The sequence below is a fragment of the Oncorhynchus keta genome, chromosome 7 (assembly GCF_023373465.1).
Source record: "Oncorhynchus keta strain PuntledgeMale-10-30-2019 chromosome 7, Oket_V2, whole genome shotgun sequence".
NCBI lineage: Eukaryota > Metazoa > Chordata > Actinopteri > Salmoniformes > Salmonidae > Oncorhynchus > Oncorhynchus keta.
In genome coordinates, this window is record NC_068427.1 from 34,446,085 (window position 1) to 34,460,242 (window position 14,158).

At 41.5% G+C, this 14,158-nt stretch overlaps 1 protein-coding gene across 4 annotated transcripts in view; it reads right to left on the bottom strand.

Moving 5' to 3' along the window:
* Window positions 1–14,158, bottom strand: part of LOC118373390 (zinc finger protein Helios-like) — a 41,471-nt gene that overhangs the window by 25,655 nt on the left and 1,658 nt on the right. For 3 of the 4 annotated variants that reach the window (XM_035759506.2, XM_035759505.2, XM_052522701.1), the window contains 2 exons: window positions 10,274–10,320; window positions 2,741–2,848 (listed from right to left, as the gene is read on the bottom strand). In XM_035759506.2, coding sequence (XP_035615399.1) covers window positions 2,741–2,848; window positions 10,274–10,307 — 142 coding nt within the window. In that variant the 5' untranslated portion in view covers window positions 10,308–10,320. Of the gene's footprint in view, window positions 1–2,740; window positions 2,849–9,588; window positions 9,644–10,273; window positions 10,321–14,158 lie in introns of all 4 variants that reach the window. The other variant, XM_035759508.2, reaches the window with a different exon arrangement.

Genomic DNA, 14,158 nt, shown 5'->3' on the forward strand with positions numbered 1-14,158 from the left:
TCCTTGCAATCCTTTAGACACGGCTGTTTGTGATTTGTGACTGACCATGATCACAGGGTGTGTACGCAAGGAGACAAAGCAATAGCCCCAAACCTCTCACACCTATATCCATCTCATACCCATGTCCCCTTAGGGTCATAGACTCCATAAACACAAGGGGAGTGTGTGGGGTGATTTTAGGGATGACAACAATGTCCACTGTGGTGTTTGCTTTAGGGATGACAACAATGTCCACTGTGGTGATTGTTATAGGGTTGATGTCATCCATCTTTCTCACAACATAGGACACATAGAATTCAGGACTCCTGCTATTGTCAGCAATGACATGACAATCTCTGAAACAACATGGCAGTCTATCTATATCCCTGTCTGACCTGAAGGAGCCCCTGTTTTACTAACAGCATGACATTGAGGTTATGATCCAGAACTGTATCCTGGCAACACGGAACCAGCAGATCGAGACGAGCTCTATTGGTTTTCATATTTTCCTCACAGACGAGGGGTACGGGAGATGGGATATATAAAATGACGAGCCCTGCACTTTGCTGTCGCAGCTGGCTGTACTTGAGATGGTTGCTGTGACAACAGTGTATCATAGAACTCAGATGAATAAAATATAAAGAAAGAAACTCCCAAAGCATGGGTCATGTTACCAAGGAGGAGAAACTAGGTATCCAAGCTAATAGAAAAGTGCCATCATAAGCAAATCTGAGCTTGGGTGCCTGTCCAACCCATAGCTGTCTGTGTCTTGAACACCTCATAGTTAACATCACCCACATAGTTTACATTCCCTCATACTGTAATTGACATTACCCTCATAGTTTACATTCCCCTCATACTGTAATTGACATTACCCTCATAGTTTACATTCCCCTCATACTGTAATTAACATTACCCACATAGTTTACATTCCCCTCATACTGTAATTGACATTACCCTCATAGTTTACATTCCCCTCATACTGTAATTGACATTACCCTCATAGTTTACATTCCCTCATACTGTAATTGACATTACCCTCATAGTTTACATTCCCCTCATACTGTAATTGACATTACCCTCATAGTTTACATTCCCCTCATACTGTAATTAACATTACCCACATAGTTTACATTCCCCTCATACTGTAATTGACATTACCCTCATAGTTTACATTCCCCTCATACTGTAATTGACATTACCCTCATAGTTTACATTCCCCTCATACTGTAATTGACATTACCCTCATAGTTTACATTCCCCTCATACTGTAATTGACATTACCCACATAGTTTACATTCCCCTCATACTGTAATTGACATTACCCACATAGTTTACATTCCCTCATACTGTAATTGACATTACCCTCATAGTTTACATTCCCCTCATACTGTAATTGACATTACCCTCATAGTTTACATTCCCCTCATACTGTAATTGACATTACCCACATAGTTTACATTCCCCTCATACTGTAATTGACATTACCCTCATAGTTTACATTCCCCTCATACTGTAATTGACATTACCCTCATAGTTTACATTCCCCTCATACTGTAATTGACATCACCCTCATAGTTTACATTCCCCTCATACTGTAATTGACATTACCCTCATAGTTTACATTCCCCTCATACTGTAATTGACATCACCCTCATAGTTTACATTCCCCTCATACTGTAATTGACATTACCCTCATAGTTTACATTCCCCTCATACTGTAATTGACATTACCCTCATAGTTTACATTCCCCTCATACTGTAATTGACATTACCCTCATAGTTTACATTCCCTCATACTGTAATTGACATTACCCTCATAGTTTACATTCCCCTCATACTGTAATTGACATTACCCTCATAGTTTTGCTAGTGGCGCTGTCGAGGCATTTAGCTGAAGTCAACAAGAAAAGCATTTAAAATGCTTTAAATAACTCATAGTTTGATTGTAAACATATAGCAAACATGTTCTGTAGTTTTGTACAGTGACACAACTGGTCAATTTCAAGAGAAATTCAGCGTCAGTCAGTGTTATGTTACAACAACGGTGTCGAAGCTGAGTGGTGTTAGGCAACTTCCTGGTCAGGATGACACAGGCTGTGTAAGTGAGAACGATCCCCCTCTTTAACACTGTAGTCTGTGAGAGCTATCTCCCTCTGAGACTCTCTCCCTCTTTAACACTGTAGTCTGTGAGAGCTATCTCCCTCTGAGACTCTCTCCCTCTTTAACACTGTAGTCTGTGAGAGCTATCTCCCTCTGAGACTCTCTCCCTCTTTAACACTGTAGTCTGTGAGAGCTATCTCCCTCTGAGACTCTCTCCCTCTTTAACACTGTAGTCTGTGAGAGCTATCTCCCTCTGAGACTCTCTCCCTCTTTAACACTTTAGCCTGAACCCCAAATCTGTTTGTGGGGTCTTGCAGACTCCTATTAACTATTAATGACCATAGGAGTTGGCAAGCCAGCATAAACAGTTCTGGGACCAGGGTACTAATAGTGGGGGATGCTGTGGGAAACAGCTTCCCTTTTCTGCTTCAGCTACCACATGGTGAATAGCACCCTCAACTCTTCCTGTTTCTGTTCATTTAGGGGAAGGGAACTATGCAAGACCCTTCAGATAAGACATGCGTTGATAAGATAAACTGTTTCTCTTAACACACAAAATCCTCTTGAGTGTGGGTGTGTGCGCGTGTGTATGTTCCACTCTGCATCCATACATACGTGTGTGTGTTTGTGTGCACGTATATGTTCAGCAACCACTCACCAGTGGGTGAATTAGGATGCTGGAGCTGCTGTCCATTGGGTGTGTTTGCCGACAGCTCCACCAACATTCTAGAGTTCTCTGTCTTCCTGGGAGGGCAGTCTCCGTTACCTGGGAGACAGACAGACAACAAGAGAGCTGGGAACATCGCTCTGCATTGCATTGCACTGCATAGCACACATAAGCATACAACTCCATCTGTCCAAACAGCATAACACACACACACACGCTGTCACTCACACACACACATTGCTTTTGATAGGTGTCAGTTGAAGCAATCACACCTTGCCAAAATAGTGACAAAACACCTGATTACCTGGGGATAATCTTAAGCTTTGTTTCACTTATGTTAAGAGGAAATCATTTAGCAAACTAGGCCAGGAGGCCAGTGCCAATATGGCTATTTGTATGATACCCTGTTCCGGATCCTAAACAGCAAATGTTCCAATGTTGAATCAACTCTGACAATTTTAAACTTAAGACTGGGCCAGTGTGTATATGGGTCCACTTTCATTGTTAACACTGTGTTGGGCCTCCCAGGTGGCACAGCGGTCTAAGGCACTGCATCAAAGTGCCGAGGAGCCACTACAGCCTGGGGTTTGATCTATGACCAGGAGCACCATAAAGCAGCACACAACTGGCCATGCACCAACTGGGTTTGGTCAGTGGGTTTTCCTTGGCTCATCTAGCGACTCCTTGTGGCAGGCCGGGTACCTGCAAGCTGATAGTGCTCGTCAATTAAACAATGTTTCTTCCAACATATTGGCAAGGTTGACTTCTGGGTTAAGTGAGCATTGTGTTAAAGGTCATGAATAGCCATAATCATGTTTTTACTAAAATGTGATGATATTTGGATGAAACCAGATCAAAGTATGATGAGCAAAGTATAAACAATTACTTTTGCTTCGACATTGATAAAGTTTGATCATAAACCTTTTCACTCATCATTTTTAATGTTCCATTCAGGATTATCCAAATACTGGGAAAAAAATATGTAACTTTGTACAACTTTAATACACATATACAGTAAGAAAATTTGTCCCAATACATTTGGTCCCCTAAAATGGGGAGACTTTGTACAAAAAGTGCTGTATTTATAAACAGATCACCCAATAAGGATAAAAAATACTTTTAAATTAAAGCTGTCTAAAACTCTGTTTTATAGTTTTACGCAATTTTACATGGGAATCAGAATGACAGTTTGGGACGTTCAAGAAGTAGTGGGGCTTGGCAGGTCATGTTTCGGAGGATGCATGTCTCGACATTCGCCTCTCCTGAGCCCGTTGGGAGTTGCAGCGATGAAACAAGGTCGTAACTACCAATTGGATATCATGAAAATGGGGTAAAATTATAAATAATAAAAAAAATAACACTGTACTTAGTGCTGATGCTGTTACACTTTGTCAGTTTTAGGGAATTATCACATTCAGTGCTATGCAATAACACCTCATATATCATTTTGAATACTAGGAAGTGTATATATAATAAACAAAAATACAAACACAACATGTTAAGTGTTAGTACCATGTGTCATGAGCTGAAATAAAAGATCCCAGAAATGTTCCATTTGCACTAAAAGCTTATATTTGTGCACAAATTGGTTGACATCCCTGTGAGTTAGCATTTCTCATTTGCCAATTCACCTGAAAGGTATGCATATCAAGAAGGTGATTAAACAGCATAATCATTACACAGGTACACCTTGTGCTGGGGACAATAAAAGGCCTACTCTAAAATGTGCAGTTTTGTCACAAAACGTAATGCCACAGAAGTCTCAAATTTTGAAGAAGCGTGCAATTAGCATGCTGACTGCATGAACGTCCACCAGAACTGCTGCCAGAGAATTGAATGTACATTGTTCTACCATAAGCCACCTCTAACGTCATTCTATAGAATTTGGCAGTACGTCCAACCGGCCTCACAACCGTAGACCACGTCATGCCAGCCCAGGACCTCTACATCCGGATTCACCTGCGGGATCTTCTTAGACCAGCCACCCGGACAGCTGATGAAATGGAATATTTCTGTCTTTAATAAAGTCCTTTGGTGGGAAAAATGTAATTCTCATTGCCTGGGCCTGGCTCCCCAGTGAGTGGGCATATTCCCTCCCAGTGTGCCCCTGCCCAGTCATGTGAAATCTATAAATTAGGGCCTAACGCATTTATTTGAATTGACTGATTTCCTTATATAAACTTTAACTCAGTAAAATCGTTGAAATCGGTGCATATTGCATTTATATTTTTATATTTTGGTAGTTTGCACCAACGGTTTTATGCAACAACACCTCATAGTATTTTTAAACATTACACCAAGAGGTCCATAGCCCTTGATAAGGTCACTCAGTGTTGGGTTAAGGACATTACAGTATTTTTTACAACTCCTTAATGTTACATGCTCTAATGTAAGCATTTATAAAAACTTCAGAATTGCCAGCAGACATTCTCTTACTTTAATTAATGTAACCAAAGCCCATACAAACTGATACAACACTTCATCTCACAGGTGGCCAAAATGAACTAACGGTACTCCACGACCCCACTCCAACATAATTTACCAGTGGGTTCCTGCTCAAACGTAATTATTAAACTTCTTGCAACAATACATTACATACAGTTGAAGTCGGTGGTTTACACACACTTAGGTTGGAGTCATTGACACTCGTTTTTCAACCACTCCACTAACTTCTTGTTAACAAACTATAGTTTTGGCAAGTCGGTTAGGACATCTACTTTGTGCATGACACAAGTCATTACTTCACTTATAATTCACTGTATCACAATTCCAGTGGGTCAGAAGTTTACATACACTAAGTTGACTGTGCCTTAAACAGCTTGGAAAATTCCAGAAAATTATGTAATGGCTTTAGAAGCTTCTGATAGGCTAATTGACATAATTTGAGTCAATTGGAGGTGTCCCTGTGGATGTATATCAAGGCCGACTTTCAAACTCAGTGCCTCTTTGCTTGACAGCATGGGAAAATCATAAGAAATCAGCCAAGACCTCAGAAAAAAAATTGTAGACCTCCAAAAGTCTGGTTCATCCTTGGGAGCAATTTCCAAATGTCCGAAGGTACCACGTTCATCTGTACAAACAATAGTACGCAAGTATAAACACCATGGGACCACGCAGCCGTCATACCGCTCAGGAAGGAGATGCGTTCTGAGATGAGATGAGATGAACGTACTTTAGTGTGAAAAGTGCAGATCAATCCCAGAACAACAGCAAAGGACCTTATGAAGCTGCTGGAAGAAACGGGTACAAAAGTGTCTATATGTCCAGAGTAAAACGAGCCATATTTTGTCATAACCTGAAAGCCCGCTCAGCTAGGAAGAAGCCACAGTGCTGCAAGTCTTCCTCCTGCCCAGCGCTGCCAGGGTCTCCCGTCTGTCCTGAGCTGCCAGAGTCTCCCGTCTGTCCTGAGCTGCCAGAGTCTCCCGTCTGTCCTGAGCTGCCAGAGTCTCCCGTCTGTCCTGAGCTGCCAGAGTCTCCCGTCTGTCCTGAGCTGCCAGAGTCTCCAGTCTGTCCTGAGCTGCCAGAGTCTCCCGTCTGTCCTGAGCTGCCAGAGTCTCCCGTCTGTCCTGAGCTGCCAGAGTCTCCCATCTGTCCTGAGCTGCCAGAGTCTCCCGTATGTCCTGAGCTGCCAGAGTCTCCCGTCTGTCCTGAGCTGCCAGAGTCTCCCGTCTGTCCTGAGCTGCCAGAGTCTCCCGCCAGCCAGGAGCTGCCAGAGTCTCCCGCCAGCCAGGAGCTGCCAGAGTCTCCCACCAGCCAGGAGCTTCCAGAGTCTCCCACCAGCCAGGAGCTGCCAGAGCCATCAGTCAGCCAGGAGCTGCCAGAGCCGTCAGTCAGTCAGGCGCTGCTAGAATCGCCCTTCACTCCGGAGCTGCCGGAGTCTCCCGTCCGTTCAGTGCTGCCGGAATCTCCCGTCCATTCGGGACCCGGGGCTAGGGTCCCCAGTCCGAGGGCGGCGGCGAGGGTCGCCGTTTTTAAGAGGCCACGGAGGCAGATAAAGAGGCGGAGAAAAACTATGGTGAAGTGGGGTCCACGTCCCGCGCCAGATCCGCCATCGCGGACAAACGCCCACCCAGACCCTCCCCTAAAGGTTCAGGTTTTGCGGCTGGACTCCGCACCTTTGGGGGCGGTACTGTCACGTTCTGACCTTAGTTCCTTTGTTTTCTCTTTGATTTTAGTATGGTCAGGGCGTGAGTTGGGGTGGGCAGTCTGTTTGTTTTTCTATGTTGTATTTTGCGTTTGGCCTGGTATGGTTTCGTTAGTCTCTGATTGAGGCAGGTGTCGTTAGTCTCTGATTGAGAATCATACTTCGGTAGCCTTTTCCCACCAGTGTTTCGTGGGTGAGTGTTTTCTGTGTCTGTGTGTTCCACACGGAACTTCTTCGGTTCTCGTTTCTGTCTTTCACTTTGTTATTTTGTATTTGTATATTATTCAGTTTGTATTATTAAAATGGACACATACCACTCTGAAAATTGGTCCGACCTCTCTTACTCCTCATCAGAGGAAGACGAATCTGTGTCAATCTGCATTGTCTAGCCTACTATGCGCCCTGTGCCACTTGCCAGGTTAAACGAACCGGTAACATTGTGAATTTATAGACCTTTTGTTTGTGAGATTATGTTAACGCGATCAAATTTGTTTTATATTCTCACATTCTTTGAAATATAGTTAATATGAACAAGTACAAGATTGCTGCAGTTTGACTGGCTTTTCATTCTCTCCAAGGACATAAGCTTTTCCAGCCGTTTTTTAAAACATGTGATCTGCTTAGAAAAACCCTGTTCCCATTGTAGCCCATAATAAACCTTTTTTGCCATACCGCTCTGGGACCTGTGGTGCCACCACTGCAGGATTTTGATGAGAATGTTGTACTTTCCGCAGAGTAATACAGACACAATCACACTCTCACACTCAACTCTGGTTATTAACACTGGGATTATTTTAGACCACTAAGTAATAATTTAACACCAACATAGTTAATGTAACACCTGAATAAACAGTATAAACAGTATAAATACAGTGGCCCATTTGCTGTGTAAGTCCCTAATCTAACACAGTGCCACACCGATCTTTGCAATCCATTGCTAGTTCCCCAACAACACTTCCAGTAGCAAAGATATTTTCCCTGGGTGGTCCACCATCCAAGTCCCAACCAGGCCCATCACTTAGGCTTAGGAGCTAACCAGGCCACCACAGGAGTGCAGGATGGAACATGTATTGCTAGTGGCTACTGAATCTGTCAGCCTCATGTCCTATCCATACAGATCAGATCAGATTGCATCCTCTTAGCACCCACCCTGACACACAGGCAAGGCTATAAGATAGCTGTCCTGTCCACTCAAAGGTAGAGCTGTCCAATCCCTTCTACAGCCTGACCCCAGGGGAGCCTCTCAGCCAAAACAGAAGCAACACCACAGCACCTCCACTGACCAAGGTGTCAAATCCCACATGAGCCACACCAGAGCAAAGACAACACTTTAACAGCTAGCACATTATACAGGAAAGTACCGGAGATGTCATAGAGACAATGGCCACTTCAGTCCAACAGTTAATCTTCAATCTTCATGCTTCCCCCATGGAGACTAAAACAAAATGCTAGTATTATATGTGGTAGACGAGTGTTCTATTGTTGTGATTGGCTGCTGCTGAGTGAGGCACTCTGGGAGTCGCGGTCCATGACCATGATGACACAATCCCTGGGTCTGGTCTCAGGTTGCAAGCCACGCTGAAGTTGAAGGAAATCTCAGGTGACCGACGGGCGGCTATCCCTTGGCAGTGCTGTCTGTCGTAGAGACAGGAGTCACTCTATGACTGGATACGACAGGCTTTCCCATTACTGTGCTAAGTGTTGATGCCTTGACGACTCTGTGTGGTCGATCAGGTTAGGTAAAGGCACAGTACAGTGGCTCAAAGATGATATGTACTAGTAGCATCGGAATGTTGATGGTCCTATGTTTCATGTCCTTGTAATTATTATTGAAAACCTTAATGGCATTTAGCTCAAACGTGTTCATCATCTACTATTCCTCATGCAATCCTTAAAATTGCAGCTCATTGCTCCCAAAGTGAACCCGTGGGCCAGATTGAGGAGTAACTGGGGCAGACAACACATACAAAACACACACACACACAGTTTGCTGTGTCAAAATCAGAGCTTTGACTGGCACCATACATTAGTTGACTCAATACTGTATGAACCGCCACAACATTTCTGTGCATCAGAGCCAAGACCCAGATGACTTGTATAGACAGGGAAGGTAACCAGAGAAAGATGATGTGTGTAACGCATCAGATATAGATGGTTCCATGTGTAGGCGGCGTAGCCAAAAGGAAAATACAATTTATGAAAATGGCAAAGAGAGAACAAGACCTGATAAACATGTTGGCTTCTGTAGGCCGTTTTATGAAGTGAGTTGAGAACGTGTTTCATCAAATTATCATCAACATCTGGTTGGCTGGTTAAATATATACCGTACTTTACAAGTGGGGAGCACTTCAATAAGCCACAGATACTGGAATGACATGAACTTTGAACAAGGGGTTTGGAACTGTGCAGGACTATTTCCCTATTTCCACACAGGCAGCACAGGCAGGAGCAAGGATCTGGTTTTTCCAGTCAAACCATCAACCTCCAGACCATTCCTCCACACTGTAAGAGACAGAGATCTCATTCATCAGCTTGCCTTTAACAACTTAGAGGAGATATGGCAGTATGCTTCAAACATGGATTGGAACAGATGGCACTATAATGGCTATATCCTACTACATCCTACTTTTTCCTTCACACTATAACCTCACTATACCATATTTTGCTCCAGTCATCCCAAAACTATTTTCAACACCTGCAACAAGGAGTTGTCAAACTCCAGATGATCAGTGTGTTCTATCAGAGGGAATCTGTGGAGGGGAGAAAGAGGAGGGAAGTATCACTGTGCCTGGTACAGCACCACCCTACTGATAAGACATCTCTAGGGGAGCCAATAAGTAGTTGGCCCTTTTACAGGATCAGAACACATGCAGCTCGTGTCTCTCTCCTCTTATCGGATTAGTAACTCAGAATGACTTCCTCATCTCAGCTGTGTGGAACACGTTCACCTATCCTTGCGTACACTTCCATATCTGTATGAGAGTCAACTGTATTTGTTAAATAGTGTGGCCTCAGCCTTGCCCCATACCTTTGACCATAACTCAGCTGTGCAAAACATTCTCAAATGTCTGATTGCTTTAGCATAAAACCACTTTAGGAATCAATAACTCTCAGAAACAACCAGAAATGAAAGAGGAGACTGGACTAAATACTAGTTCCAGTTGGATTATAACCAAAATGATGAAAAAACGGCCTCAAAAGTGTGGAAAATTGATTAGAAAGACCATAAAACAACATACAAAAAAACTACATAAAATGGTGAATAAGAGACAAATCCAGCATCCACAACTTAAAACACGATGTCACAAACCTTTTAAAGACTTTTAAGAGTTCTATATCAATATTATTTTGGTTAGAGCGTGATTGAAGAGTTGACCTACTTGCAGAGTATACATCAGTTGCCTCTGTTTCCATAGTTGGGGGAGAGCTGTAGGTATGAAAAAGAAACAGTAAGTTAGAGCACTCCAGCTGTACCACAGTGCTTACTCTCCTTCTAACCTCTTCTAAATCCTCATGGAATAAAACAGTGGATACTGTTTGGTTGGAGTCATTTATTTGTACATTACTTTAGGTAACGGTTTCTAATAGATTTAATGAATGAGCCATTATGAATGATTATAAATATTTAGAAATGCCGAATTCGAGTATACATTGATTTTGAACCAGGCATGATTAATATTTAACAAATATATTACAATGAAAGTTGAGTGAAAATAAATCAATAAAATCTATTACTGATAACATTTGAGAATGTACAAACATGATACAGAGTTCAATATGAAGACAAAGATGCACATGTTTTAGTTTTGGCTTTTGAGGTTCCGAAATACTTTAATCTAGCATCCCTGCAACATAAAAATCTATGGTTCAACTTCCCAAAATGCTGCTGAAGTGCTGGTGGATTGTAAAGTTTTAGCCTCTGAATAGAATACAGTGGTTCATAGAAAGTTGCGCGATTAGAGAAGTAACAAATATATCAAGCTAAAACTATATTATGGGTTATAAATGTACATAGAGTCAGAAGACAAATGTTCCCAGTTCTAGTAGTGTCAGACCCTCTGAACAAAAGGCCTTAAACTCAAATGAAATATATCTGGGAGAATAGTAATACGGTGCATACCACCACTGGCCAATTTCATGTCTGCGATCAGGGTGACATTTTGTATCCATGTATTATCTGTTGGAGGTTCAGGTGAGATTGTATACTATTGATGTTTAATACACAAGATAAGTACACTCAGTGTACAAAACATTAGGAACACCTGCTGTTTCCATGACATAGACTGACCAGGTGAATCCAGATGAAAGCTATGATCCTTTATTGATGTCACTTGTTAAATCCATTGCAATCAGTGTAGATGAAGGGGAGGGATTTTTAAGCCTTGATACAATTGAGACTTGGATTGTGTATGTTTGCCATTCAGGGGGTGAAAGACAAAATATTTAAGTGCCTTTGAACGAGGTATGGTTGTAGGTGCCAGTTGCACCAGTTTGAGTGTGTCAAGAACTGCAACGCTGCTGGTTTTTTCACACTCAGCAGTTTCCGTGTGTATCAAGAATGGTCCACCACCGAAAGGACGTCCAGCCAACTTGACACAACTGTGGGAAGCATTGGAGTCAACATGGGCCAGCATCCCTGTGGAACGCTTTCGTCACCTTGTAGACCCAATGAATTGAGACTGTTCTAAGGGCAAAATAGGGTGCAATTCATTATTAGGAAGGTATTCCTAATGTTTTGTAAGTGTAAGTGTATGTTCATTGTGCGCGCGCGTGTGTGTGTGTGTGTGTGTGTGTGTGTGTGTGTGTGTGTGTGTGTGTGTGTGTGTGTGTGTGTGTGTGTGTGTGTGTGTGTGTGTGTGTGTGTGTGTGTGTGTGTGTGTGTGTGTAATTATCCTGAACTGCTGAAATACTGAATATGTCCTTTTCTGCAGTCAAATGTCACTGCTAAATTGGACAGTCAGGGTAATAAACCTATCAGTTCCAGGTTTACTCTCTCTGCTTTCCTAGATGTTTTTGTTATGTCTGGTCAGGTCACCTGAGATTAAATAAGAGTTGTACCTTAAGAAATTATTCATACCCCTTGACTTTTCCGACATTTTGTTGTGTTACATCCTGAAGATAAAATGTATTTAATTCAACATTTTTGTCACTGGCCTACATACAATACCCCATATTTGAAAGTAAAATAATGTTCTTCGACATTTTTACAAATGTATGAAAAATTAAAAGCTGAAATGTCTTGAGTCAATATGTATTCAATCCAACTGTGATGGCAATCTTAAATAATTTCAGGAGTAAAACCGTGCATGGACTCACTCTGTGAGCAATAATAGTGCTTAACATACTTTTTTAATGACTACATCATCTAACACATACAAGTATCTGTAAGGTCCCACAGTCGAGCAGTGAATTTCAAACACAGATTCAACCACAAAAAACAGGGAGGTTTTCAATGCCTTGCGAAGAAGGACATAAAAACCAGACATTGAATATCCCTTTGAGCATGGTGAAGTTATTAATTCCACTTTGGATGGTGTATCAATAGACCCAGTCGCTACAAAGATACTGGTGTCTTTCCGAACTCAGTTGCCAGAGAGGATGGAAACTCAGGGATTTCACAATAAGGCCAATGGTGACTTTAAAACGGTTACAAAGTTTAATGGCTGTGATAGAAGAAAACTGAGGATGGATCAACAACATTGTAGCTACTCCACAATACTAACCTAAATGACAGAGTGAAAAGAAGGACGCCTGTACAGGATGAAAAATATTCCAAAACATATTTTCAATAAGGCACGAAAGTTAAACTGGAGAAAAAATATGTGGCAAAAAGATTAACTTCATGTCCTGAATACAAAGTCTTATGTTTGGGTCAAATCCAACTCAACACATCACTGATTACCACTCTTCATATTTTCAAGCATGGTGGTGGCTATATCATGTTATAGGGAGTTGTTTTGGGGTGGTTAAAAAAATAAACGGAATAGAACTAAGCACAGCCAATCCTAGAGGAAAACCTGTTTCAGTCTGCTTTCCAATAGACACTGGAAGACAAATTCACCTTTCAGCAGGACAGTAACCTAAAACACAAGGCCAAATATACACTGGAGTTGCTTACCAAGACAATGTTGAATGTTTCTGAGTGGCCTAGCTAGTTTTGAGTTAAATCTGATTGAAAATGTGTGGCAATACTTGAAAATGGCTTTCTAGCAATGAGCAAATACTGTACAATCCAGGTATGCAAAGCTCTTAGAGACTTACCCTGAAATACTCACAGCTGTAATCGCTTCCAAAGGTGATTCTAACATGTATTGACTGAGGGATGTGAATAATTATATAAATGAAATATTTTTGTATTTAATTTTCAATAAATGTGCAAAAATTTCTAAAAACATGTTTTCAGATTGTTATTGTGGAGTATTGTTTGTAGATGGGTGAGAACAAAAGAGTCTAGGTAATCCATTTTGAATTATGGCTGTAACACAACAAAATGCTGAATAAGTCACGGGGGTATGAATACTTTGTAGGGCACTATATGACTCACAAGAGGACAATAAAGTCATATTTCAGGTGTAAAAATAAAGCCGCATTAAGGCCCAATCTTGAGGACAGACCAAGCAAAACATGTTCTACTCTGAACGAGCATACAGATGTCAACATTTTGGCAAATGTCTTGTGTATGATGGCCACTTTTCTCTACATACAATAATAATCACACAAGACATATTTATAACAAGTCAATAAAAAATGGCATGCACTTTGGCTCCATTTCCCTCATAATTAACACTTCAATAATTGGGAAACCAATTACAATGCAAATATTTGTTTTACCTAAGACAAGGAGAGATAATATGTCTGTTTTTTAAGAGTATGTTCTATTGAAAAATAGTAAAAACTATATGCTGAATTAAAAGTCATATGTGGTTGACTAGGCTATTCAAATAAATAAATAAATACTAAATAGTTGTTAATACTCCAAACTTTAGAGCGCTTAGCAGCCTAAGTATACAAGTTATTACATTCAGTCAATATATTTTTTTAAATACTTTTGATAATTGAGATTATAAGTGCTTCGTCAGCAATAAACGGAAAGCCCTTCAGAATTTGCACCAACAATCCGCGGCTCCGCTGTGGACACCTGTCCCTAGACGCTCAGTCATGGCACGTGTGTTGGCTAATCTGACAGCCCAATATCTCCATTTATTTTAAAACAACATATGGGTTGATTATTTTAATTACACGATCGAAATCAAGCCATATGTCGA